Genomic DNA, 27,540 nt, shown 5'->3' with positions numbered 1-27,540 from the left:
GCTAACTAAACGGAAGATAACGTACATATTTATGGGCTAGTCAGACACCGACCGCCGAGTCTTCGCCATGTTTTTACAAAGACGTTCCGTCTTTGTTTTATTGTTGTGTCTCCAAATTGTGTCATCGTTTAACTCAGGTGAAGAATTAGCGAAAAATAAAAGTGACAGGAATAGTAATTTTACCCAACACACAAGGCGTTTGAAGCAAACAAAGACAAGAACACTTAAATTAACGCAAGTAAGTCAAAATAAATGTTTTCTTAATTGTGGTTCAACAACCACTTGTACCGGAATACATATATTACAGTAATTTTTTGGTGAACAGTTATTAAAAATGAAAAAAATTAATATCCTTGAGCATATTTTTGTATTTAGGTATATATAAAAAATCCAATTGTTCCTTTCGTTCTCATATTTGTTTGAAATTTGCAGAATCCAAAGGCAAACCTAATAGCACTCAGTGATAAAGGAAGGTTTCTAAAGTCATATGATATCGTCACTTGCGATGGTTACATACTGAACATATTCAGGACCACTTTCGAAATTGATAACGCGAAACATAAAGAATTTCCCGTTGTACTAGTTCCTGGCTTGTACCAATCTTCGGACAGGTTTGTCAGACAAAACACTGAACATTCTCTGGGTAAGTACTTCAAAACAATAAATTAGGGCAACCCACTTTTACTCAAAACTTAGACATTAAACAATCTGTGTTTTCAGCCTTCATACTACAAGATCTTGGTTATGATGTATGGCTCGCCAATGTACGTGGTAATAAATATGGTAGACGTCATTTGTACCTCGAATCAGAAACGGACGAAAGAACCCAATTCTTCGACTTCAGTTACGATGAAATTGGTTTCTATGACATCGCTGTAATAGTAGACTATATTTTAAATGATACACGCAAAGAAAAGGTGCATTATATTAGCCATTCCTTAGGTGGCACTGCCTTTTTGATTTTGAATTCAATTAAGCCGGATTTTAATGATAAATTTGAAACAGCGCACCTAATGGCTCCTATTGGCTATCAGAACTATTTCCCTAATGAGAACTTTACCAAGGAAGTCGATCACTTTAAGGAAATATATGTAAGTATTTTTGAATATATCGCGTATTTTGAAACCCGTGAGAAGAATAATCTGTTATTTCGTGTACACTATCAGTGAATTATTTGAATTATTACAGGAAGACCTTATAAAAAGTGGAAAAGCAGAAATATTTCCCCCTGTGAAGGATGACAGCAAGAACTTTTCAGTAGATGACTGCCTCGGCAACAAAACGTATCAAAATATATGCGAAGAGTTGAAAATTGACGAATTAATGGTATTCAATAGAAAATTGAAAATCTTAAATATACTATTTACTCTTGTTGTTGGCGACTGGCTGGCGTGCGACCTCTTTTATACCTTTTTATTTTGTATCCTAATTCGAATCCATGATTGTCAGTGCAGTCTGCCTGTCACCGTGTTATTGATACTATCTTAGCGTTTAAATTTCTTTATTAAATTACTCAATTATATATCAATCTACGAGTTTCCATCATCTCCATCAATACAGTCCACCCCAGTAACTATCATTTTTACATAGTTAAATATGTTCACAGGGCCTAGAAAAACATAACAATTCGAAGGACAAAACGAGGGGCGGCTCTATCAAGCTACTAGCTCATTTAGCTCAAAACATCAAATATAAAACCTTCAACCGATGGGATTATGGTGAAGAAGGAAATATGAATCACTACAAAAACAAACAAGCACCTATATACAATTTAAACCATATAACTGCTCCAACTATGATCATTTATTCTTCAAACGATGAGTTTGTGAGTCCTAAAGATATCGAGAATATGGCTAAGAATATGGCTAAAGCTTCAACAAGAGAAGTGAAAAGAAAGGATTTTAAACATCAAGACTTTCTTCTTGCGCCGGATGTCATGGAAGCCGTTTACCATGACATTATAGAAGATCTTAGGTGGGTTATTTTAACAACTTTATTAGTATAAGATACCATTTCGATTCAAGACTCTTACCCTCATTAAGGGGGTAATTATTAGAGCAAAATCGTAGTAGTCCTTTGGTCATGACAATAATGCCGAGGGGAAAAATAAATATTGATAATCTTTGACCTAATATAGGGGTTCCCAAACTGTGCGCCGTAGACAATAAAGAGGGGCACTTAGCCTATCTAGGTTAGGGCGCCGCGGATTATAAAAGATTAGGAACCCCTGACTTAATATCTAAGGATTATAGTAAGGATAGTATTATTATTACAGGAACAAAGCCCGTTTACATTCTGAAGGCGAAAAAGAACTCAGAAAAGAGCACCCGAATGATGATGACGATTACGAAGACGATCCGCCGACAATAAAACCAGATAATGACGGGAACACACTAACAGATTCAAAAAACAATATGAAACTATTTATACCACCTTCCGTATGGATGATGATACTAATTTGGTTGCCCAGGCTCATAATACCTATTGTTTTGGCATTATGTTTTGTAATAGTCTTTTGTTGTCTTAAGAAATTCAATGTGAACTTTAATGTAGGCATGAGAGGCGACAAAAAAGCAGCTTTAAAAAGAGAAGAAGAAAGATATAATAACAACGCATGATGATCAATGTGAAATACACAAGTTTTTATTTAGTTTATTATTGCGCACCTAAAGTAGGATATTAATTAATAAAAAAATCTAATAGGTATAATACAGCGTTTTACTCGTATTACGGGTGATTCTTATTCTTATGCATTTTTTGTGTAACACGTAAGAATAGCATGTATTTTTGTGAAAATAAGTAAACTCTATATCAATATACTTAGCAATTTACCTCTAGTTTTAGGTCAACCTAAATGTATTGTCCTAAGAGGTTTAGAAATATATAAAAAAAATTACAAGTGCGATATGTCACGGACCGTGTAGTGTGACTTCCCCAGATTTTGTGATATTTGATTTTTTTTTTGCTTGTATGTACGTATGATTTCTATCGAATTCTTTGTCACGCTCTACAGCCTTTATAGTTTGACGGATTTCAACATCTGAGCTATCATTAGGTTTGTCGTAGTCATAGGAGTGACTTAGGCTATGTTAAAATAACTATATAAATCAAAATAGCCGAGTTGGCCACCAAAATGCCGAAATGTCGTGACATTTCAGTCAGTCGTGACTGAGGGACACTTTGTCACAACCGTGTTTATGTACTCATTTTATTTACCTTTCCTGAGGGTATTAAGCTTGACCATATGAATCAAAAAATTGATTTTGTATGTACTTTTGATATATGTAAAAATTGGTGAAAAATAAAAACGTTTATGAAAAAAAAATTTTTGTTGAACACAATTTAAGAATCACCCTTACATACATTTTGATAATTTCATGAAATGTCATTTTAGGATTTATCACTTCAGGATTTGGTGAGGTTAGGTTTGAATGTGTATTAGCCAAATAAGGTACCTAAGTATGTGTAGTGATTATCTTTGATAATGTGTCAACTCAGTATTTGTAATTAACTAAGGTTCAGTAATTAATATTCTTACCAACTTCATTCAATTACCATGATTACAATACTCTAATCATTTAATCAGTAGCAAGCACAAGATCCAAAATGTATTTTATCCAATTTGGTTTTGGTTTGGTTTTTAAGGTTTCTCAAATTCATAAGGCTCTATAGATAATCTGGAGAAGAAAATTAAAATACGAGTACTAGTTACAAAATAAAAGTCCAGTGTATCATTACAATTTTCGAAGGATATGACATTATGTCCTCATTCACTAAGTGTCAGTGCCAAATCTGTCTTAACATAAGAATTTAAAGTTTATTTGTGTCATTGATCACGTAGGTGGGGTTTGTTTATAATCAGTATACACATCTCTCCGAGCAATGCCTAAACTAGTAAATGTCGATTTCTTAAGCGTTCAAAATATCGTGGGCAGTGTATAAATCACTCGCCTCACTCTAATGGCCGCTGTCAGTGAAATTAATGGCGTCGACCACTCCTGATGGATCACGACCTTCGGCGTCGTTTTCAAATTTAATTTGCTTGCCCCAATCAAATGTCAGATGCCCGTATCTTGTTCGGAGTTCGACGTTCTGGGCTGAAGTCAATTTTATATACAAAAGAAGTTGAGAAAGGCGCCTTGTTTGTAAAATAGTTCTTTTTTTGTCTTTTTACGAAAATATGTACATGGGTCGTTGTGGTGGCATCTGCAGGATATACAGGATCTACAGGACATTTTTTTTTAATTTAAATATTGAAAAATGATTTTTTAATATTTCCTTACGTATACCGACGTATCTTAAATTTCCACATGCATGTGCCAGAGTAAAGTACCGGGCGCTACAAATTAATTGTTTCACATTTTAAAGTTATCGGTATCGTCCAATAAATCGAATTACATTTATTAAAACTAGACAAAGCAATATTTAATAAAATGCAGCTAAAAAAGACGTACTAAAACAACTTTTCACTAAACGAGAGAAATGAAAATAATGGAGTACATTCGTATGTTTTTTTTTATGTTAAAGTTGGCTTTTGACTTAGTAAAAATTCTTAAAGTTTCTTTCAGAGCAAAAGGAGGTAAGTGTTTTATAAGCATTTAAGAATCAAAACGTTATTGAATAAAATTCGTTGCATGCTTTTACTCTCTCACTCTAGGCACTCGCGTCGCGCACGCATCGCGCCCCGCTCACTCCCCTCTATCAAAACGCGACTGCGTGATGGAGCCTTTAAGCTGACATTCGGATGGCAACTGGAGCTGCATTACTGAGGCGGCATTACTGCTGCGACATGGACGCAGCCGCTGCGCTGCAGTAATTGCTGGACCAGTAATGCCTCGATAAACTCCGTTCGCCGCCGCATTACTGTCACGATTCAAACGATACATCCGTCACTCATTTTATGTAGGCAATTTACAGTGATATCTCCTGCGTGAAGGATGCAGCAGTTGTGTTGCAGGACAGCAGTAATAATGCAACTTTACTGGTGCAGTAATGTAGCAACATTCGGATAGCCACTGCGGTAGTATTACCGCTAAATACTGCACAGCAATGCTGCATCAGTAACGCTGCGCTGTTAACCCTAAAAATAACTATATCCGAAACAACGAAGGTATTTTTTATCATAATATAATTTAATATAAAACATTTTACTCTCGCTGTGTAGTTTCATTCCCAACATCAAGTCAAAGAGAACTCAACTTTATAGTTGAGAAATCTTTTAACTAAAACTGTCAGAAACATTTCGTCTGACAAGTGTATTATCATATCCCATTTCACTTTCACTACACTTGGCAAATTAAATGTTCTCGTCTGAGTGTGAGTCATTTGCATTATAAAGACATTTGATAGGGGTTAAGGAACTTTTGTTCTCTTGGATAAATCTCGGAGTAACTTTGTAGAAATATTATTTCAAAATGGCTGAAATATGCATTCTGTAATAATTTCACGCTTTTAACCACGTTTTTTTAGCCATGTGACATGTTATGAAGGGGCGTAAAGCCAGGACATTAGAAGGGAAAAAAGATATGGAGCATCGCGCGAAACTTGCGACGGAAGATATGACCATCGCGCGGGACCACATTTTATCACAATTGCTCTTAAAATATACTTCTGTTTAAAAATTTGCTGGTCGTTTAGTAATTAAGTTTTAAATCCCGAATATCCGATCCTACTGAATAAATTAGTAAAAATCGTGAAAGTTTACATCAGTGTTTTAAAATATTTCTGCTAGCGTATAAATAGTTGCCAAAACTAAGCCAGGAGTTTTTGCCGTAAAATTTTCCAAAGAGTACCTCCTAAAATACATTAAGACACAAAATCCGTTGGGAATCGGGCTCTGAAAGCCTCGACGGATAGAACATTTTACCTTCCTTCTCTGGAGTAGAAAGAATCCACTCTCTATGCAAAATCTGGCATTTTCTCTACACAGTCCACATTATTCCTTGTACACTCTCAAAAGGACAATATTGTGTCATTTCTCGCCTCTACAATGCCATATCTTTCGCTGCACCAAGGCACCTTGGTACAAAAATTGTTCTGCTGCTCAAGCCTCAAATTGCTCTTAAGTTAATACTGTTAAAGGTCATTCTGCATTGCTTTAACGTGAAATATTGTAAAGAAGAGACTAAATTCAAGAAGTCTTGTAGGAGGATTACAGATTCTTCAGAGACCAAGTAAATAATAAAGTCTTGCATTATATCACTGTTCTACACATTGTCGACGGAATATATAGACGAAGCTCTCAGTACATTTTGACTTCGAAAACGGTCCAAATTACTGACATCTGCCATAAATTATCCCTTCTCACTACACAACTTCCCGCAATTAACAATAAGGTGTGATTGGGCAATGAAAGTTTTAATTGGCTAAAATAAAATAGAATATTTCACGTATTTTATTATTTCCCGTTGTCGACATGTGCGGGGGGCCATTTTTGAGCACTAGTCAGGCTTTTATAGTTATTCTAGTTTGTTGCTCGTCAGCAATACCTGAACGACTTTATTTACCCCTAAATAAATTTTTCATCGCGTTTAGTTTTCTTTGACGTAGCCGTTAACAACAAAGATTCTACAGGAGTGGATTAAACTGAAGTGAACTTTTCTGTCTCGTGTTACAAAGAAGTGTAAATCTGTTTTACATTTCTTTTCATTTGTCTGTTAGATTGTAATACAAAGGCGACGTTTAATGTGTCTATAAATTCTTGGGATTTTGCTTCAATGTAGAATTTGCCTAAGATGCATAAAGTGTGAATGACACATACATGCCTTAGGGCCACTTGCACGTTCCAGGGTTAGCCAACTCTCGGAGTAACCCGTTGTATTTATACAGTACTTACAGTTTAACCTTGTGTAAACGGTTAACTCAGAGTTAGTTGGCTAACCCTGGAATGCGCAAGTGGTCCTTATTGAGCTTAAGGTAGGGCTTAGTCAATTTGCGTAATAATGTCCGATAATATTTATTATTTTATGAAAAAAGCTTAAATTCGAATCAAGAACTTACTTCTTACTTAAATTACACATAGGCGTTACTCGTAAAATACTACACCGATTACGAGGATATATTGTATTGTAGTTCGGGCGATTTTCCGCAACTGGACGTCTTGCGCCTATTTTGCGTGATGGGGGGTGGGCTAGTCCTGCCAGCCCAGCTCCTCGAGGAATCCTATCAAACCTTTGATGTTGAGTAGGACCTCGGGGAGGTCTCTCGGGGATCCGAGATGTTTTGCCCTATATGGGGCCACTCCGCTGCATTCCAGCACCACGTGAGAGGCTGTTTCTTCTGTCTCCATGCATCCACGGCATAGGGGACTGTCTGTGACACCTGTTATAAAAAGATGTTTGTTAAAGAGTCCATGACCTGTTATGACACTGGTTACCATACTCAGTCGAACCTTTCCTAGTTGAAGGAGTGCCCTTGTGAGCTTACCGTTGATGCCAGGCATGGCTTGTTTGGCCTGTCTGCATCCAGTCTGGTTTAGCCAGTGTTCTGTGTGTAGTTTCCCTGTACGTGCCAGCAGCATTGAGCGTACCTTACTGAGGATATATATATACGTTAAATAAATAAAATATACTTGTATACCTTTCGCGTCGAATGATGGTCCCTAATATTACAGTTAATTTTTATATGGAGATAAAATATTTGTAGATTATTTTTGGTAGTTTAAGACATTATTTTTTAAGAAATGTAACATTTAAGCAATAACAATACGGTAAAAACATATTTCTTCAATTATTTTCTAACAAAAGCCCAACTAAAAGAGACTTGTAAAAACTGTCAAAGATACTATCATTCGACTCGAGAGATGGTAAGATTTTTATATATTTCAATATTTAAACCTCTAAAATAAATAAATGATATTTTAGTTCGTGCTAACTTTCTAGAACCTACAGGAGAGACTTCTTTCTACAAGCGGATTACTCTCCTGGGCCCGAAGTCGGATAGTTGTTTGCTCAAACACGCGTTACGAGTATTTGCCGTAAGAATATTCATAGGAGTGTTTAACTTTTTGAAGATTGGAGCGTAGTGTGTAGTTTAATAAAACATGCAAACATAAATTGTTTAGGAAATACTATTTAAATACTAAAATTAGTAAAAGTCGGATAAATCTTGGTACAATTGATAGCACTTTTAGGCTGACCGTATTAATTTCAACTATTTCAATATACGTACCTACCTATCTGCTAGCTTTATTTTGAAAGCTTACTTCTTTTAACGTTTTGCCATCCAACAATAGGCTCTGTACGCTTTTAACAAAGCTCTAAGTTCTTTAACTATTCAAACCTAAAGTATAAATCAGTGTTTTTCACCCTTCTACTGCAATTTACGATGGAAAAGTTCACGCCATTCAGAAGGCTTCGTTCATTCCGTCCATTGAAGACCCACTAGACTGCGGTGGACCGCGATGGAAACGATTAGAACTTGACGATTAACCAGCCAGTGTGATAGATTTTAGTATAGGTATCTCTCTCGTCAATCTATGGTCCCTATGACAGTGAATACGAACATCACTACATAGTATAAAACAAAGTCGCTTCCCGCTGTCTGTCCCTATGTACTTATGCTTAGATCTATAAAACTAAGCCGTTGCTTTTGATGCGGTTTTTAGGGTTCCGTAGCCAAATGGCAAAAAACGGAACCCTTCTAGATTCGTCATGTCTGTCTGTCTGTCTGTCTGTCCGTCTGTCCGTCTGTCCGTCTGTCTGTCCGTCCGTATGTCACAGCCACTTTTCTCCGAAACTATAAGAACTATACTGTTAAAACTTGGTAAGTAGATGTATTCTGTGAACCGCATTAAGATTTTCACACAAAAATAGAAAAAAAACAATAAATTTTTGGGGTTCCCCATACTTCGAACTGAAACTCAAAAATTTTTTTTTCATCAAACCCATACGTGTGGGGTATCTATGGATAGGTCTTCAAAAATGATATTGAGGTTTCTAATATCATTTTTTTCTAAACTGAATAGTTTGCGCGAGAGACACTTCCAAAGTGGTAAAATGTGTGTCCCCCCCCCTGTAACTTCTAAAATAAGAGAATGATAAAACTAAAAAAAATATATAATGTACATTACCATGTAAACTTCCACCGAAAATTGGTTTGAACGAGATCTAGTAAGTAGTTTTTTTTTAATACGTCATAAATCGCCTAAATACGGAACCCTTCATGGGCGAGTCCGACTCGCACTTGGCCGCTTTTTTTTTTAATAGATAGAGTATTTCAAGAGGAAGGTTTATGTATAATTTGTTAACCCGTGCGAAGCGGGGCTGGTCGCTAGTATTTGAGGTCATATTTATGAACTCGACTGTACTGTCTTAAGGAAGGGCTGCACCAAGCACAATAGATGAATTGATTAAGTGGTTATCGTTAAATATCACCCTCAGCTGGCATAACAACCGTCAAACTGTATATCTATATATATAAATGCAAGTGTCCTGACTGACTGACTGACTGACTGACTGACTGACTGATTCATCAACGCAGAGCCGAAACTACAAAAGCTAGAAAGTTGAAATTTGCACACTAGGTTGCATTTATAAAGTGTACAAGAGATAAGAAGCGATTTTGAAAAATTCAACCCCTAAGGGGGTTAAAAAGGGGATGAAAGGTTGTATGGGGTACAAGTTTTATTTTAAGCTAGGAATTTAAAACTTTGTAAAAATGTATTATATTAAAAAACAAGAAAACTAATTTCAGCGTTTTTGAAAATTCATCCCCCAAGGTGGTGAAAAAGGGGTTGAAAGTTTGTATGGAGATCAAATATTTTTGTGAGTGTGGGACTTGAAACTTTGTATATGGGGATATTATTATAAGACAAGAAAAGTAATTTCAGCGTTTTTGAAAATTCATCCCCTAACAGGGTTAAAAAGGGGTTGAAAGATTGAATCCATTACAAATGCTTTGAAACTTCTTAGAAAGGCATAATAGCCGATTACAAAATAAAGTAATTGCGACGTTTTTGGAAATTCAACCCCTAAGGGGGTTAAAAAGGGGATAAAAGTTCGTCTTGGGGTGCAAATTTCATTTTAAGCTAGGAACTTGAAACTTTGCAAATAGATATTAAATTTAAATACAAGAAAACTAATTTCAGCGTTTTTGAAAATTCATCCCCTAAGGTGGTGAAAAAAGGGTTGAAAGTTTGTATGGATATCAAACATTTTTTCGAGCGCGGGACTTGAATCTTTGTATTTGGAGATATTATTAAAAGACAAGAAAAGTAATTTCAGCCTTTTGTAAAATTCATCCCCTAACATGGTTAAAAAGAGGTTGAAAATTTGTATGTGGTTCAAATTTTATTTTAAGCTAGGAACTTGAAACTATGCAAATAGATATTAAATTTAAATACAAGAAAACTAATTTCAGCGTTTTTGAAAATTCATCCCCTAAGGTGGTGAAAAAAGGGTTGAAAGTTTGTATGGAGATCAAATATTTTTGTGAGTGTGGGACTTGAAACTTTGTATATGGGGATATTATTATAAGACAAGAAAAGTAATTTCAGCGTTTTTGAAAATTCATCCCCTAACAGGGTTAAAAAGGGGTTGAAAGATTGAATCCATTACAAATGCTTTGAAACTTCTTAGAAAGGCATAATAGCCGATTACAAAATAAAATAATTGCGACGTTTTTGGAAATTCAACCCCTAAGGGGGTTAAAAAGGGGATGAAATTTCGTCTTGGGGTGCAAATTTCATTTTAAGCTAGGAACTTGAAACTTTGCAAATAGATATTTAATTTAAATACAAGAAAAGTAATTTCAGCGTTTTTGAAAATTTTGAAAAAGGTGGTGAAAAAAGGGTTGAGAGTTTGTATGGATATCAAACATTTTTTCGAGCGCGGGACTTGAATCTTTGTATTTGGGGATATTATTATAAGACAAGAAAAGTAATTTCAGCGTTTTTGAAAATTCATACCCTAACAGGGTTAAAAAGGGGTTGAAAGATTGAATCCATTACAAATGCTTTGAAACTTCTTAGAAAGGCATAATAGCCGATTACAAAATAAAGTAATTGCGACGTTTTTGGAAATTCAACCCCTAAGGGGGTTAAAAAGGGGATGAAAGTTAGTATTGGGGTGCAAATTTTATTTTAAGGTTGGAACTTGAAAATTTGCAAAAAGATATTAAATTTAAACACAAGGAAACTAATTTCAGCGTTTTTGAAAATTCATCCCCTAAGGTGACGAGAAAGGGGTTGAAAGTTTGTATGGATATCAAAAATTTTTTTGAGCGCGGGACTTGAATCTTTGTATTTGGGGATATTATTAGAAGACAATACAAGTCATTTCAGCGTTTTGTAAAATTCATCCCCTAACAGGTTTACAAAGGGGTTGAAAGTTTGTACAGGGTACAAATTTTATTTTAAGCTAGGAACTTGAAACTTCATAAAAAGGTATTATTTTAAAACGGAAAAAAAATATTTCAGCGTTTTTGAAAATTTATATCTCAAGGTGGTGAAAAAGGGGTTGAAAGTTTGTATGGAGTTCAAACATTTTTGTGAGAACGGGCTTGAATCTTTGTACAGAGGCATATTATTAAAAAAAAAAAAAAAAAAAAAAATAAAAAAAAAAAAAAAATAAAAAAAAAAAATTTATTTCAGACAATTAATAATCCATATTTTTAAATCAAATAAAATTAAAATAAATTAAAATTAAATTAAATAAAATTAAAATTAAATTAAATAGAATTAAAATTAAATTTAAATTACAATTGAACAATCATAAATAACAATAAATTAAATTAAATTTACAATTTTATTAAAACTAACATGTAGGTAACATTAAAATACAAGAAAAGTAATTTCAGCGTTTTTTTATATTCATCCCCTAAAATGGTTTAAAAGGGGTTGAAAGTTTATATAGGGTTCAAATTTTATTTACTTCAAACTTCGTAAATAGGTAGTTAGGTAAATAGAGGACATGAAAATCTTCTAAGGGGTTTGAGAGGGATTATGTCGAGAACAATTTTATTTAGTTAGGGGCTAGAAACTTCGTATGTTGTGAAAGCAAGTCTCATGCGTTGTATAATATTAATAATTAACAAATGATTAACCGTCCTACTGCAATATTTTCTGCATAATGTTCTAAGCTAATGTAGAATATATAACCACCAATATACAAATCCACGCGTACGAAGTCGCGGGCAACAGCTAGTCTAATCATAATCTTATATATATATATAAATGCAAGTGTCCTGACTGACTGACTGACTGACTGATTCATCAACGCAGAGCCGAAACTACAAAAGCTAGAAAGTTGAAATTTGCACACTAGGTTGCATTTGTAAAGTGTACAAGAGATAAGAAGCGATTTTGAAAAATTCAACCCCTAAGGGGGTTAAAAAGGGGATGAAAGGTTGTATGGGGTTCAAGTTTTAGTTTAAGCTAGGAATTTGAAACTTTGTGAACATGTATTATATTAAAAAACAAGAAAACTAATTTCAGCGTTTTCGAAAATTCATCCCCCAAGGTGGTGAAAAAGGGGTTGAAAGTTTGTATGCAGATCAAATATTTTTGTGAGTGTGGGACGTGAAACTTTGTATATTGGTATGTTATTATAAGCCAGTAAAAGTAATTTCAGCGTTTTTGAAAATTCATCCCCTAACAGGGTTAAAAAGGGGTTGAAAGTTTGAATCCATTACAAATGCTTTGAAACTTCTTAGAAAGGCATAATAGCCGATTACAAAAAACAGTAATTGCGACGTTTTAGGAAATTCAACCCCTAAGGGGGTAAAAAAGGGAATGAAACTTTGTCTTGGGGTGCAAATTTTATTTTAAGCTAGGACCTTGAAACTTTGCAAAAAGGTATTAAATTAACAAACGAGAAAACTAATTTCAGCGTTTTCAAAAAATCATCCCCCGAGGTGGTGAAAAAGGGGTTGAAAGTTTGTATGGAGATCAAATATTTTTGTGAGTGTGGGACTTGAAACTTTGTACATGAGTATATTAGTACAAGTCAGGAAAAGTAATTTCAGCGTTTTTGAAAATTCATCCCCTAACAGGGTTAAAAAGGGGTTGAAAGTTTGAATCCATTACAAATGCTTTGAAACTTTTTAGAAAGGCATAATAGCCGATTGCAAAAAAAAGGAATTGCGACGTTTTAGGAAATTCAACCCCTAAGGGGGTAAAAACGGGGATGAAAATTTGTCTTGGGGTGCAAATTTTATTTTAAGCTAGGACCTTGAAACTTCGCAAAAAGGTATGAAATTAAAAAACAACAAAACTAATTTCAGTGTTTTTAAAAATTCATCCCCCGAGGTGGTGAAAAAGGGGTTGAAAGTTTGTACGGAGATCAAATATTTTTTAGGGTGCGGGACTTGAATCATTGTATAAAGCCATATTATTAGATCTCAAGAAAAGTTATTTCAGCGTTTTCAAAAATTCATCCCTTATAAGGGTTAAAAAGGGGTTGATAGATTGTATAGGGTTTACATTTTTTTTAAGCTACGAATTTGTAACTTCGTAAAAAGTTATTTCATTAAACGAGAAGTTTTTAAAAATTCATCCCCTATAAGGATCCAAAAGGGGTTGAAAGTCTGTATAGGGTTCAAATTTTATTTAAAGCTAGGAACTTGAAACTTCGTAAAAAGGTAATATTTTATTAAAAAACAAAAAACCCTATTCAGCGATTTTAAAAATTCATCCCCCGAGGAGGTGAAAAAGGGGTTGAAAGTTTGTATGGAGATCAAATATTATTGAGAGTGCGGGACTTAAATCTTTGTATAAAGCCATATTATTAGAACACAAGAAAACTAATTTCAGCGTTTTTAAAAATTCATCCCATAACAAGGTTAAAAAGGGGTAGAAAAATTGTATAGGTTATAATTTTATTTAAAGCTAGGAACTTGAAGCTTTGTCAAAAGGTAAAGGTAAAGAAAACTAATTTCAGAGTCTTTGATAATTCATCCCCCAAGGTGGTGAAGGGGGTCAAAAATTTGTATGGAACCCAAATATTTATTTGAGTGCGGGACTTGTGAATCGTTGTATAAAGGCATATTATTACAATACAAAAAAAGTAATTTCAGCGTTTTTAAAAATTCATCCCCTAAAAGTTTAAACAGGGGTTGAGAGTTGGTAGAGGGTTCAAATTTTATTTAAAGCTAGGAACTTCAAACTTCGTAAATAGGTAGTTAGGTAGTAGGTTTTATTAAATAGTGGACTTGAAAATCTTCTGGGGGTTGAGAGAGATTATATCGAGAACAATTTTATTCAGTTAGGGCTTGAAACTTCGTAGCCAGGTTGTGAAAGACAAATCTCATGCGTTGTATAATAATTAACAAATGATTAACCATGCCTACTGCTATCTTTTGCTGCATAATGTTCTAAACCAGCGGTCGGCAACCCGCGGCCCGCGGGCCGCATGCGGCCCGTGAGCCTGTCACTTGCGGCCCGCGAGCCTCCCTGGCTATTTTGTATGTAATATTGACAAACGACAATGTCTGATAAAGTCATAAATATTAACAAAGTGCGGCCCGCGTCAACTTCGTTAACTACTATGTGGCCCTTGGCTGCTAAAAGGTTGCCGACCGCTGTTCTAAACTAATGTAGAATGTATAACCACCAATATACAAATCCACGCGTACGAAGTCGCGGGCAACAGCTAGTTATAACTAACTACGATTACAGATAATTTAAATCCTACCGTGCCGTATTAGTCCCCTTTCCCACTACAATTGCATTAGACGCGCCAACGCAATCACAGCGCAACTCTGCGGTCTACCAATCATGGCCGTGTAGGGCACTTGAGCTCAGCCGAACTAAAGCACTAAAACGATTCGTTTCCTATTAGATAGGTTTTGCAATGCAATTTCTTTTATCGTAAGTTTTCGGAGATTCAACGATAAAATTACATATTTCAACACATGAGTACAATTACAGCGTAGCGGACTAGCGGTCTACCTATCATGACACCGAGTACTTGAGTTGAGCGGCCGACTTAAAGCACTAACGTTTCATTTCCTGTTGGAAAAGTCCAATTTTCAATTTATTTCGTCTGTTTTGTTACGACTGATGATGTCGATAAAATGAAGGCATAGACTGTTTTGCGAAGTTGGTTCTTTTTTGTTAAAAGTGGGCTTACCGACCAAAAACGGCCAAGAGGAAAGCCCCAGATGCGATGGAAGTAGGTATGACATGAAGTCCAAATAATGTAGCTTACTTTCAAGTTTCAATTAAGCTATACCTATATTTATGCCTATACCTATATTTCTGCACATTTTACGAATGTATTAAAAATGTGAGTTTATCTATGCTTTTTCATTGTAAGTATCACACTCCCAAGCGCGTAGGTATCTCTGCGGTCTACCGCCTGCACTCGGCGTTCGTCTGTCTAGTGGCACTCGAGCGGTTCAAATAATGTTGCTTACACATTCCAGTTTCAATTTTATTAAGGTTTATATCTAGATATTTGTGTAAATTTTGCGAATTTATACCCATACTTTGATGCCTCAAATCTGATAAATAATACATATTACATAATTACGCAAACCTCCACTTTCTACGTCAAAGTACGACAAAAATAAAGCTGCAACACCCCATAATTCTTGGCTTACGTCATTGATAAAGCAAATACGCCTTAACACTTAGTAATCTCTGCCAGTCAACCAGCGATAAGCGAGTAACGAGGTTTATTGCGAACATTCGGATCGGAATAATTGCTTTTTTAATAGAGTAGGCGCTTTATTTTATTTCACGGACCTTTTATCGTAAATTGTATTACGATGCACGAATAGAAGAGAATTAAATGGAGTATTCTCTTGTGTGTTATACGTACAAATACTTGGAGATTCAGCCTTAAGCGGTAGAGGGATGATAGCGAAACATACCTGTAACAAAAAAAAACGTTTTATTAGAATGGAGACATAATGTAATTTAACGAGTATAATTATAGGTCACACTAAACACAATACAAATCCTTTTTATTGCACAACCTTAGACACACATAAATGAAGACAGAGGTAACAACCGGCGGTCTTATTGCTAAGGAGCAATATTTTCCAGACAACCCTAAGACTATGTAATATAGCATCAGTCGATACTCTATTGCGTGTCTGAAGAATCTCAGAATAGCTTGAAGGAACAACCAAATTTATGGTCTATTAAAAAATAATTGTTAAACATAAATTATGTACTTCAGAAACTAGTCAATACAGTTCCAAAAATAAAAACAACACACCCGTCTCTCTATCATATTTGTCTGTCCATGAATACATATTATGTATACATAATGGAAAAACATAAACGCTCAAACAGAGAGATACCCTAAATACCCAAGTACTTTAAACTGAACATTTACCCCAAGTACCCCTACCCCGAACCCACAATAAAAAACCCAAACCCACATTAGCGCTTCCTTCATTACAACACTAACCGGTATTTATCCTTTAATGTCCATGATAACCATTTAACTGAACCAGCTTTAAAGACCTATAGATACTTCGACTGGTCCCTTAACTTACAGGGCAAAGATAGGTCTTTATAAACTGGACGCGACTTCAGCAGACCATATTGAAAGACCTCTCTTTAAAGGCACGTTCGAGTAGGAGGAAGGTCTTCTTAAATTAGTGGACGTTTGCTCTATTATGACACTAGCGAATTATTACGATGGCCGGACCAATATTTGCCGCAAGATCCTTATTATTTCATTTAGGTGTTGGGTATTTTTCAATGTTGCTGTTGTGAAGTAGATTTAAGTAGATCTTTTTGTTTTTTATAATTATCAAAAATGTAAAATTATAAAAAAAAACAGTAATGAGCAACAACAAGAACATGGCGCTAGTGCAGGGTAGAGGTAGGTGGGTTGGGTCTATATGGATTGAAGTAGATCTTGGGTTGTGTAATGGCTGTTCCCTTCTGTATTGTTTTTTTATTGAGGTGTGCAATAAAAAGTATTTGTATTGTATAGTATTGTATTGATATTTAGTTTTTATCACGAAATCATCCCTTAAGGGGATAAAAATGGGGGTGATTGAAGTGGAATAAGGACGTGCTAATTCTACGCAAAAGAAGTCGCGGGCAGACACTTGTTACAATATCGTCAGTTCAGGTGACAAGCAAAAGTCACTAATTACTATAAAATATTTAAACAAAAATCAACCTTCTTTTCGTACTAATATGGTTCACTATGGCTATGAACTTGTGGTGGTACTTAACTACTTAGTGACTTTTGCTTGTCACCTGACGATATATATAATAGTCTTCGTCATTTTCGATGACGGCGACCCCAAATAAATTATAAATATTATGGACGTTGTCTACCGTGAGCCCTAATGGGGCTGGCCAGGCCGAACTTCCTCTTAAATACTCTATTGTACGCGTGAGAATAAAGTTGGCCAGCTGCATTGAGCGTGTACACGTAGAAGGGCTTAGGTCTCTCTTTTCGTAACTGGCGTTTTATGTCTAAGCTTGTGAGGCGGTTATCTTCAAACATTTTGACACATTTTGTTACATATAAAAAGCGGTCAAGTGTGAGTCGGACTCGCCCATGAAGGGTTCCGTATTTAGGGGATTTATGACGTATTAAAAAAAAACTACTTACTAGATCTCGTTCAAACCAATTTTCGGTGGAAGCTTGCATGGTAATGTACCTACATCATATATTTTTTTTAGTTTTATCATTCTCTAATTTTAGAAGTTACAAGGGGGGGGGGGGAGACACACATTTTACCACTTTGGAAGTGTCTCTCGCACAAACTATTCAATTTAGAAAAAAATGATATTAGAAACCTCAATATCAATATCAAATCTTAATGCGGTTCACAGAATACATATACTTTCAAGTTTCAACAGTATAGTTCTTATAGTTTCGGAAAAAAGTGGCTGTGACATACGGACGGACAGACAGACGGACAGACAGACAGACAGACAGACAGACAGACAGACAGACAGACAGACAGACAGACAGACAGACAGACAGACAGACAGACAGACAGACAGACAGACAGACAGACAGACAGACAGACAGATAGACATGACGAATCCATAAGGCTTCCGTTTTTTGCCATTTGGCTACGGAACCCTAAAAATGGACCGCAGTCAGTGAGAACCTTCAACAATTAGGCTGCATCCACTGCGCTGCCTTTTAAACGAAATTGTCTCACTTCACGCTGTAATGCTGTCTGCACGCGTCGTCAATGAATACACGCGTACATTCATAAAACATTCACAACTGCAGTATGTGCAGGTACGGGGAAAATATACCTGTTAAAATACTTGAAGTATTAATACCTGGATTAAACGAATTTGTCGCACTTCTCGCTGTAATGCCGTCTGCACGCGTCGTCAATGAATACACGCGTTCATTCATAAAACATCCACTACTGCAGTATCTGCAGATACGGGGAAAATATATACCTGATAAATACTCGGTTTTAAATACATAGCAAGTTGGAAGAACAATTTTGTTTGCGTGTTAATAGGTGCTTCTAACAGAATGTGCAGGTGAGGGATAAATACCTAAGTATTAAACACTTATGGGCCAATGTGACTTGCGCTGGATTTATAAAATAGCTATATTTCAGAAAACTAAAACAGAGACAGAATCCTAGTATCTCGTTGATATCGACGATTTAGACTCAATAATAGTGTAAAGGTACCGATCAAAATTACCAAATATATTTTTAGTTCAAATCAAAATCAATTGACACCTAACCTAATTAACCTAACCTAATAACTCTATACATACAACATATAAAATTTAAAGCTATTTTACTGATAATACAAATTACTTGAAAGTATTTTGTACCAAGTAAATACTAAGTAAAAACCGTTACTTTCCCGCCATACCCTGCAGAGCGGACTGCACCTGCGAACGTCCCGGCTTCCGCCCCGGCGGGTCCAATTTTAAACTTCCATGTATCAAAACAACTCGAAATACGTATGTGACGTGTTGTTTTCGCGCTGGATTTGTAAAATGGCTGCAGTTTGGGCAACTAAAGTCCGTCTAAGCTAACTTTGCACAGGCTTTGACCGACTATGACGTGACACAGTGTGGATATTGATGTCCGTGACATACGCTGCGAGTCGTGTCAAAGAATGAACACCAATTATTACAAGTCAAATTGAGATTTTAGAATCTAAAAAGGTAACAGGCCAAATCGAACGTACACTGACATCAGAAAAGAGTAGTACCTACGCCAATTACTGGGATTAGTTGCCAAGCGGACCCCAGGCTCCCATGAGACGTGGCAAAATGCCGGGACAACGCGAGGAAGATGATGACTGATATCAGAAAGACATTTAACTGATGTGATTTCGCTTCGCGCCATCCCGCCCCTGTCGTGAAGGAAGTCGATAAAACTGTATCGAATATTTTGTCAGTCCGAATGCGGTCGCGAGGTTTCTCTTAATACTATTAAGCCGGTTAGCGCCGTCCATTGATATCGGATATCGCCACCGGCTATACAGTTCCAAATTAACGATCAATAGCTATTGCTTGTTATGTATTCAGGCCAGCGAATTTATTTTGCCTATATTGAAATACTTCACAAATTTTTTTTAACTATAACTAAACTAAACTATATTTTTTGTAAAAAAATAATTAAAAATAGTTAGTGTAGGTAACTAATATAGCTTTTAAGTTAATGTAACTAACCATTTATGGACTTCTGGGTCTGAAATAAAGATATATTTAATTTAATTTAATTTATAACAGTGACTTTTGCTAGCTGACAAACATTGATTTTTAGAACAATTTACTTTAGTTATGTATCATCCGAAATAACGTCTTACTAGCCTAGTCAGTAGTGACCCTGCCAAGAAGCTGAAGGTCCTGGGTTCGAATCTCAGTAATTAATTCGTGTGTACCTATGTATTTACATATTTAAGCTTTATTTAGTTTGTGGCTAAGATCTGTGTATTTGTCCATTATTAAACTTAAACAATATACGTCATTCCTAATAAATACCAAAAGAAACCATCCGAAATATATAACTGGTACATTAGGTACAACATATGCGGCTGCCCGTAGCTAGCGACTTTTTGGCAACTAATTTCATGATTACAAAGCTAGTTACTGTCTGACTGCTAAACTAAACTAAACATTCGGCAACAAACTTAGCTAACAATGGCTGTATTACTGTCAAATGTAGGTGTTTGTATTTAAGTAAAATAATATACGTCATTAATTGTACCAAAAGTAACCGTCCGAAATATGCGACTGAAATTTGTAAAATATGATGTATATGGTATTTATTCTTTTTATATCTACATAGTATAAAACAAAGTCGCTTCCCGCTGTATGTCTGCCCTATGTACCTATGCTTAGATCTTTAAAACTACGCAACGGATTTTGATGCGGTTTTTTAGAGTGATTCAAGAGGAAGGTTTATGTATAATTTGTTAACCCGTGCGAAGCCGGGGCGGGTCGCTAGTACATATATATAATGTTCACTGTTAATATAAGCTTCGAGTTTTTTACTCAAAGCTGAAATGCTTCGGTATGTCCGGATGTTCACCTCTGTAGGTCGCAATTCTCAAGAGAATCTATATGTACTCGTATGGATCGAGTTAGCAAACTAAGCTTACTTATTTTTAGGGTTCCGTACCCAAAGGGTCAAAAATGGGACCCTATTACTAAGACTTCGCTGTCCGTCCAAACGTCCGTCCGTCTGTCACCAAGCTGTATCTCATGAACCGCGATAGCTAGACAGTTGAAATTTTCACAGATGATGTATTTCTGTTGCCGCTATAACAACAAATACTAAAAACAGAATAAAATAAAGATTTAAGTGGGGCTCCCATACAACAAACGTGATTTTTGACCGAAGTTAAGCAACGTCGGGCGGGGTCAGTACTTGGATGGGTGACCGTTTTTTTTTGCTTGTTTTTTTGCTTGTTTTGCTCTATTTTTTGTTGATGGTGCGGAACCCTCCGTGCGCGAGTCCGACTTGCACTTGGCCGGTTTTTTTCTCTATGCTCCTACTTATTACCTACCGCTAGAATGATCGTTAATGTGTTAGTGTAAGGCCTGAGTGGACGCTCGAAGCGGAGCGTTCGGCGGGGCGTGCAGCGTGGCGTCGGGCTCGCAAGTAATTTGAGCAGCATGCACTAAGGCCGCTCCTATACGTTTGCATTTGTTTAACATGCACGCCGCGCGCCCCGCCCCGCTGCACGTCCAACTCGAGCGTCCACTCAGGCCTTACACTAAAGACTTTAGAGGGACCCATTCTTCAACCGGTATCAGCCTAATATTTTAAGTCCACAAACTCTCAAAACATATGGGTTTCCGTTAAATATCGTTGTTATAGGTTGTTTTAGGATTAAATATATTATGGGCCCACAATTTGACCCTTAATCTCACGTAAGATCTTTAAAATGTTGTATTTTGAGTATAAATGCGTTTGATTTATTATTTTTACTAAACAAAATACATTTGCTATATTATTTTTATTGAGTAGTAAAAATGACGGGAATGGACATCCATTGATGATACATGTTTTACCTACTTTATATTAATCAGTTTCTCTCAAAACTTTACACAGTTTTTTTTGCCCGAAATTGCCCAAATTATTTTTTTAAATGTAGAAGTTCTTCTTTCAAAAATACCACGGGATTTCTCATCGTCAAACAAAAATCTGACTTTGACGAACTTTGACTTTGACGAACTTTCGTACTTCCTCCCCTATTCCATTACAAGTCCTTAGGGGATGATTTATAAGAAAACGCGTGATTGCTCGGAGACTAAAACACAACGATTGTGTACCTTCCAAAACAAGAATCGAAAATAAACGTAGAAATTGTTGTACAGTCGAGACGAAACAGTCGGTTTAAGTATCCTCTTTTCATTTCAAGCTTTTATTTTATACGTTATTTAAATCATATAATATCACATCAACTACCTACTACTGAACGGATTTTCGTGCGGTTTTCACCTGTCAATAGAATTATTTTTGAGGAAGGTTTGGCTAAATATCTTATACCTAAACGAGTAATGTTTATATACCTATTTATTAATATATTTCGGGGATATCGGAAACGGCTCGATTTCGATGAAACTTGATATACAGGGGTTTTCGGGGGCGAAAAATCTGTAGTCTGTCGTATCTTTGGGAAAACGCGCATTTTCGAGTTTTTATATGTTTTCCGAACATAGATCGGTCTCCCAGATATTGTATACCTATTTAATTAGTTAAGATTTTGAGTAACCCGTGTGCGAAGCCGGGGCGGGTCGCTAGTGTTAAGGGGCCCACTGATTAACAGTCCGCCGGACGGAATCGGCCTGTCAGTTAGAACAAAATTTTGATAGTTCCGAATAACTGACAGGCCGATACTGTCCGGCGGAGTGTTAATCAGTGGGCCCCTTAAGATATACCTATAACAACAGGACTGACAGACGCCATTTTGAAACTGTAACAATACCAACAATAAACAGGCACTACGCAAACGCCTCACGCTTTGATATATCGACATAGCCGAACCGGTCCCCAGAGTACACTAAACCACAACACAAGCTAAAATACACCTTATTAGAACGAATTAAGAGTTTTTTTAATTATATGCCTGCTGTCCGGTGTAGGAATTGTCTAAATGAAAAAGGTATTAAGTTGGTTTGATTTTCGAAGGCTGTAAGTGCGTTTTGTAATAGAATAATGTGGACGTGAGGGGAATGCATTGGGCTTATCTTTTACTGGGTTGGGTTTACGCATCGCATATTTCGGTTTTTATTGAATAAGGATATAGGTTTGGACAGATTTTTGAGATAACAGGGTTTTTTACTGACTTCACAAAAAAAGAGGTTTCCAGTTCATGGTAGGTAAGGTTCCTAGAGGTCCCAAAATGCACTGTGTTTAGAGATGGGCGCCGGCGGGTAAATACCGGGAAAATACCCAAAACTACCCAATCTACCCGATATTTACCCGTATCTACCCAAATTGTTGGGTATTTAAAATTTGTTCGTATAATTGAAGAAATTCATTATATAAATAAGATATATCAACATTCTTATCGTATAAATATGAAAATAAGTTAAAATAAAGTACACAAATCACAATCACACAACTTTTTTGTACACAATTAATGTAAATTTTTTTCGATGAGTGCATTTTGTTCACTGATTTGTGTTGTAGGAATGTTAATTTAATTAAGCTATTGTATACCGTATTATTTACATTTCTTTGTTAATTTGTGTACCTATTATTATTTTATGTATTTATATTTTTCCTTTTTTTCATTTATTTTTATTTTACCTACTATTTTTAAATTATTTTCATAATTTGGTTTTGATATTTCTACATTTTATTTTATTTATTGTTTAATACAGTAATTTTATCATTAGGTATATGGCCAAATTTGATTTACTGAAACCGGTTTGGATGAAATTTTGTCTGTATCTAGATTGTTTGAAAACACAATATGATCCAGTAGGTGGCACTGCTATAGGTATATAGCCAATTAGATATGAGGCATTTAGCCGGCGGCGGCGCGCCGGTCAAAATTGGACGGCGGCGGCGGCGAAACGGCGGCGTGGCCTTGAAACACCTTCGATTAATGAAAAAATAATTCAAACCAAAATTTTACCGTATAAACATGTCTTTGCTGTAAGAAAGTCATGAAATAAATGCATTTTTTATTTTCAAGGATAATTTATTGAATAATGGTACGAAAAAAATTGATATCGTATAAACTGTGGATAAGCGGTATCGCGCGGCATCAGAGGCGGTCTTAATCTTGGCGAGGCTCTCCGGAAGATCTTAGCGAGGCCCTTATCTTTTGTGCTAAGTTAAAAATTGCGGATTGACTGTATCAGGGAAACGTCTTGTCGACAGTCCAAAGAAAATCGAGATCCGTCATTAACCAATATCGATTCAACAAAACCGATTTATGTCAAAAAGTGAGGCCCAACGCCGAGCTCCATGTAACACCGAAGACTTGATTTCGACGCCTCCCAATGCGAGGCCAGAGGATGAGCTGCAGGTAAGCATACAACTAAGAATCGAACGCCAAGTGTAAGCTTGTCTGACGGCCGAACGCCTGGAGCGCCGATTGCGGCGTGCTTCTGTGCGAGGCCGAGCTGCAAGAGAGCAGAGCGAGGGCTCAGGCCGATAAAGACTGAAGCCATAGTGTTAAAGATCTGGAGCTTTCCTGCGGGCGCATTCGTGCGACGCCAAAGGCCGAACTACAATGGAGCTAAGATCGGATAAGGACCAATGCTCAAGCGTTTTAAAACAGGCCGAAAGTTGAGCTCAAAACAGGGCCAAAAACTTGCAGGTTCAGATAGCGGCTTAATTTCATGCGAGCGATGCAAGGCCAAAGATTGAGCTGCGAGAGATCAAAGCTTGAAATTTGAACAGTGGCCAAGTTTAATAGAGACCCGATTCCGACGCTCTTCCATGCGAAGCCAACGGCCGGACATTTGGACGTGGAAACGCTTAATATCTCAAAACTAACCCCATTTTATACCTTTTAAAGACGTTTAACCATGCTTGCAATGGTTAAATTCGCGGTAAATGTAAATGACTGGCGGCGGCGCGAAAATTTTGTCGGCAGCGGCGGCGCGCCGGCGCGGCGCTCATATCTATAGCCAATAGTGTTTTCAAACAATCCAGGTACCGGTTGAAATATATGCACAAAATTTCATCCAAATCGGTTTCATTAAATAAAATTAGGTGATATACCGACAGCAGCGCCACCTACCGGGTCCAATAGTTTTTTCAGACAATCCAGGTATCCGTTGAAATATACATATACACAAAATTTCACCCAAATCGGTTTCAGTAAATCGAATTTGGCTATATACCGATAGCAGCGCCACCTACCGGGTTCATTTGTTTTTCCCAACCCTTCAGGAGCCCATTGAAATATACACACAAAATTTCATCCCAATCGATCCAGCCGTTTAAGAGGAGTAGAGTGACAAACACACGTATTGTAGAATGTATGTATTCAGATATTAAACATTTGACAAATTCCTTAGTCAATACAAATATTATACATTTTATAGAACTACATGAGTATCAAAAAACTGTTATTTACATTATCTCAATTCAATTTATTACTCCGTTTCCAACTTTTATTTATACCCAGTCATTTGGGTAGAAAAGGTAAATACCGGGTAGATTGGGTAAATACCCGATAAATACCCGATATCTACCCCGGGTATTTACCCGCCGCCCATCTCTAACTGTGTTGGCTGTGAGGAGATTGCGTTTCGAAGGTTGCGTCACACAGGGGGCGTTTTCCAAGGGGGGCGTGAGCGGGGCAAGCCGCTTTTACATATAAAACGCTCACGCGCCGCTCACGCCCCGCCCGGAAAACGCGCCTGTGTGACGGAACCTTTAACCGGTCAACAAAGTTTCCTTGTACAGTCACGCTCCGTGATTGTCGATTTCATTTAGGGTTCTAGCTATAAATTGGACATTCCATAGCGTAAGTTTAGCTAGGACTCTAAATGGGTCCACAATCACGGAGCTTGACAGTACCTATACTTAACAGTGACGTTAGTATGTGAACTGCATGCAGCTGACGCCGCAACAGTAATGCAGCTGCAGTTGGCGTCTAAACGTCACCTTAAAACAACGCGCGCGGCGTGGTGGCCGCTTCCCATCAGACGAGCCGTACACTTCTTTGCCACCGTCGTAAATAGTTTAGATGTCATCTCCGAACACGCACTTTCATATTTAACCTGGTTTAATCGTACTTGATTCGAATGTTCTATAAGCTATTAGGTACAGGCCTGAGGGGCTCCCGCGAAAACCGAATTTCGGAAATTGCGGGCATTTTTCTCTGTCACTCTAATTACGCCTTCATTGGAGTAAAAGAGAAAGATCCCCGCAATTTGCGAAATTCCGTATTCGCGGTAGCCCCTCTCTGATACAGGCCAATTAGAACGTGATTATTAGTAAATATCAAACCAATATTTTAATAATATTGGAAATCACCTACCTACCTACAAATGTAAACTTGTATCTAACGATAAGAACATGATAGAACAAAATGTACTATGTCTATTTTACCAATAAAGTCTGTATTTCTGTGTTTCTGTAATCATTCAGCTGTCATGAGAATTCATGACAGCTGAATGATTACAGAAACACAGAATGCGCGAATGCGCGTCCATCTCGCTCTAACTTATATCCTCCTAAGGCCCAAGGTCCTACCCATAGTACTTATTAACTTTCTTATTCAGACCCAGCTCCTACAACAATTGTGTAGTCATAGCGTACCACGGTCCTACCAGTAGGACTTAATAGTTTCAAATTTCAAATTTTGCGCTTATCGAAATTGGCGTGTACGAACTTCTAAAGTACTGTTTTGTTTTGTCTGTGAGCCCTTTAACAAGTTCGTAAAAAAAAAACAAAGTGTTGTACAAGGTGCTGTATAAGTACAATAACATTAAAAAAAGTCTTTTAAGTACTTGGGTCTGAATGAGTATAAAACAATAGTACTACTGGTAGGACTACGGGCCGTACTGACTACATACTCAATTTTTCGTTGGGTCTTAGGAGGATATTATGCGAGAGAGACGCCTCCGCGAATGACGGCTAACTAATATGATTCCAATATGATTCAAATATCGGTTTGGTGTCAGGTGCACGTTTGAATTGGCCTGATAGAAATATGTCCTGGCGGCAAAGTGTACAATCAGTAGCAGAAGTTGCTAAGCAGACGAGGTGTTCAAGATTACCTTGACACGCCCTTATTCCCTTAACAATAAAGTCGCGTCAAGATCATTTTGAACACCTGGCCCGCTTACCAACTTCTGCTGCTGACTGTACGTAATACACATGCACGAACGGCCTCTGATGAGCCTAAATAAGCTATCGATTTTACACCTGAACATTCAAAATAAACCTTTTTGCTCTAAACACAAGGTCACAAATTGAAAAGCAGTAAAGGCCTATTGTGTGTGGGATTTTTCGTGTGGTATTTTAATTTATTGCTTATATGCTATTGAGTATGTAATAAGACTAATAAGACGGGTCGTGAAAGGTTGAAAATACTGGAAGGTATGGAAGACTGATTTACTTTACAAGACTTATTTTAGTATTTTAGTTTTTGGGAAGCGGTGGTGGCCGAGTGGATATGACGTCCGACTTTCAATCCGGAGGTCACAGGTTCAAATCCTGGCTCGTACCAATGAGTTATTCGGAACTTATGTACGAAATATCATTTGATATTTACCACTAGCTTTTCGGTGAAGGAAAACATCGTGAGGAAACCTGCATACATCTGCGAAGAAATTCAAAGGTGTATGTGAAGTCCCCAATCCGCGTGGGGACTATAGCCCGAGCCCTCTCGCGCATGAGAGGAGGCCTGTGCCCAGCAGTGGGACGTATATAGGCTCAATTTATTATTATTATTATTTTTAGTATATTAGACTGGAGTGGATTTTTTTGCTGGACATATTTCGATATGAGAAATAAATAAACACTACGAACTCTAACGGGATTTTGGAAAATATGATTAATGCGCGAATATACATATATGGTTAGTTGCGAATATATAAACCCCAAAAATCCCCTATATTAATAAATATATCGTTGTATCAAATTATTGTACTAAATATACTAACAAAATACGCAACACGGTCACAACTAAATGTTACAATTTCAATT

At 36.7% G+C, this 27,540-nt stretch overlaps 2 protein-coding genes and 1 long non-coding RNA gene across 4 annotated transcripts in view; 2 read left to right on the top strand and 1 right to left on the bottom strand.

The window, feature by feature from the left end:
• The window catches only part of LOC134647345 (syndecan), a 518,229-nt gene that overhangs the window by 262,231 nt on the left and 228,458 nt on the right, over positions 1-27,540 (bottom strand). The window lies entirely within an intron of this gene.
• On the top strand, positions 28-2,627 carry LOC134647330 (lipase 1-like). The gene is made up of 6 exons (XM_063501651.1): positions 28-238; positions 433-643; positions 721-1,091; positions 1,189-1,326; positions 1,607-1,974; positions 2,276-2,627. The coding sequence occupies exons 1-6, from the start codon at positions 68-70 to the stop codon at positions 2,616-2,618; spliced, it is 1,602 nt and encodes a 533-aa protein (XP_063357721.1). The 5' UTR covers positions 28-67; the 3' UTR covers positions 2,619-2,627.
• The window catches only part of LOC134647354 (uncharacterized), a 444,045-nt gene continuing 443,482 nt past the window's right edge, over positions 26,978-27,540 (top strand). The window contains exon 1 of the long non-coding RNA XR_010096823.1: positions 26,978-27,172. This is a non-coding gene — a long non-coding RNA (uncharacterized LOC134647354). The remainder of the gene's footprint in view (positions 27,173-27,540) is intronic.

Source organism: Cydia amplana, chromosome 4 (assembly GCF_948474715.1).
Source record: "Cydia amplana chromosome 4, ilCydAmpl1.1, whole genome shotgun sequence".
NCBI lineage: Eukaryota > Metazoa > Arthropoda > Insecta > Lepidoptera > Tortricidae > Cydia > Cydia amplana.
Note: the sequence above shows the minus strand (reverse complement) of the source record. Positions and strands in the feature narration are given on the sequence as shown.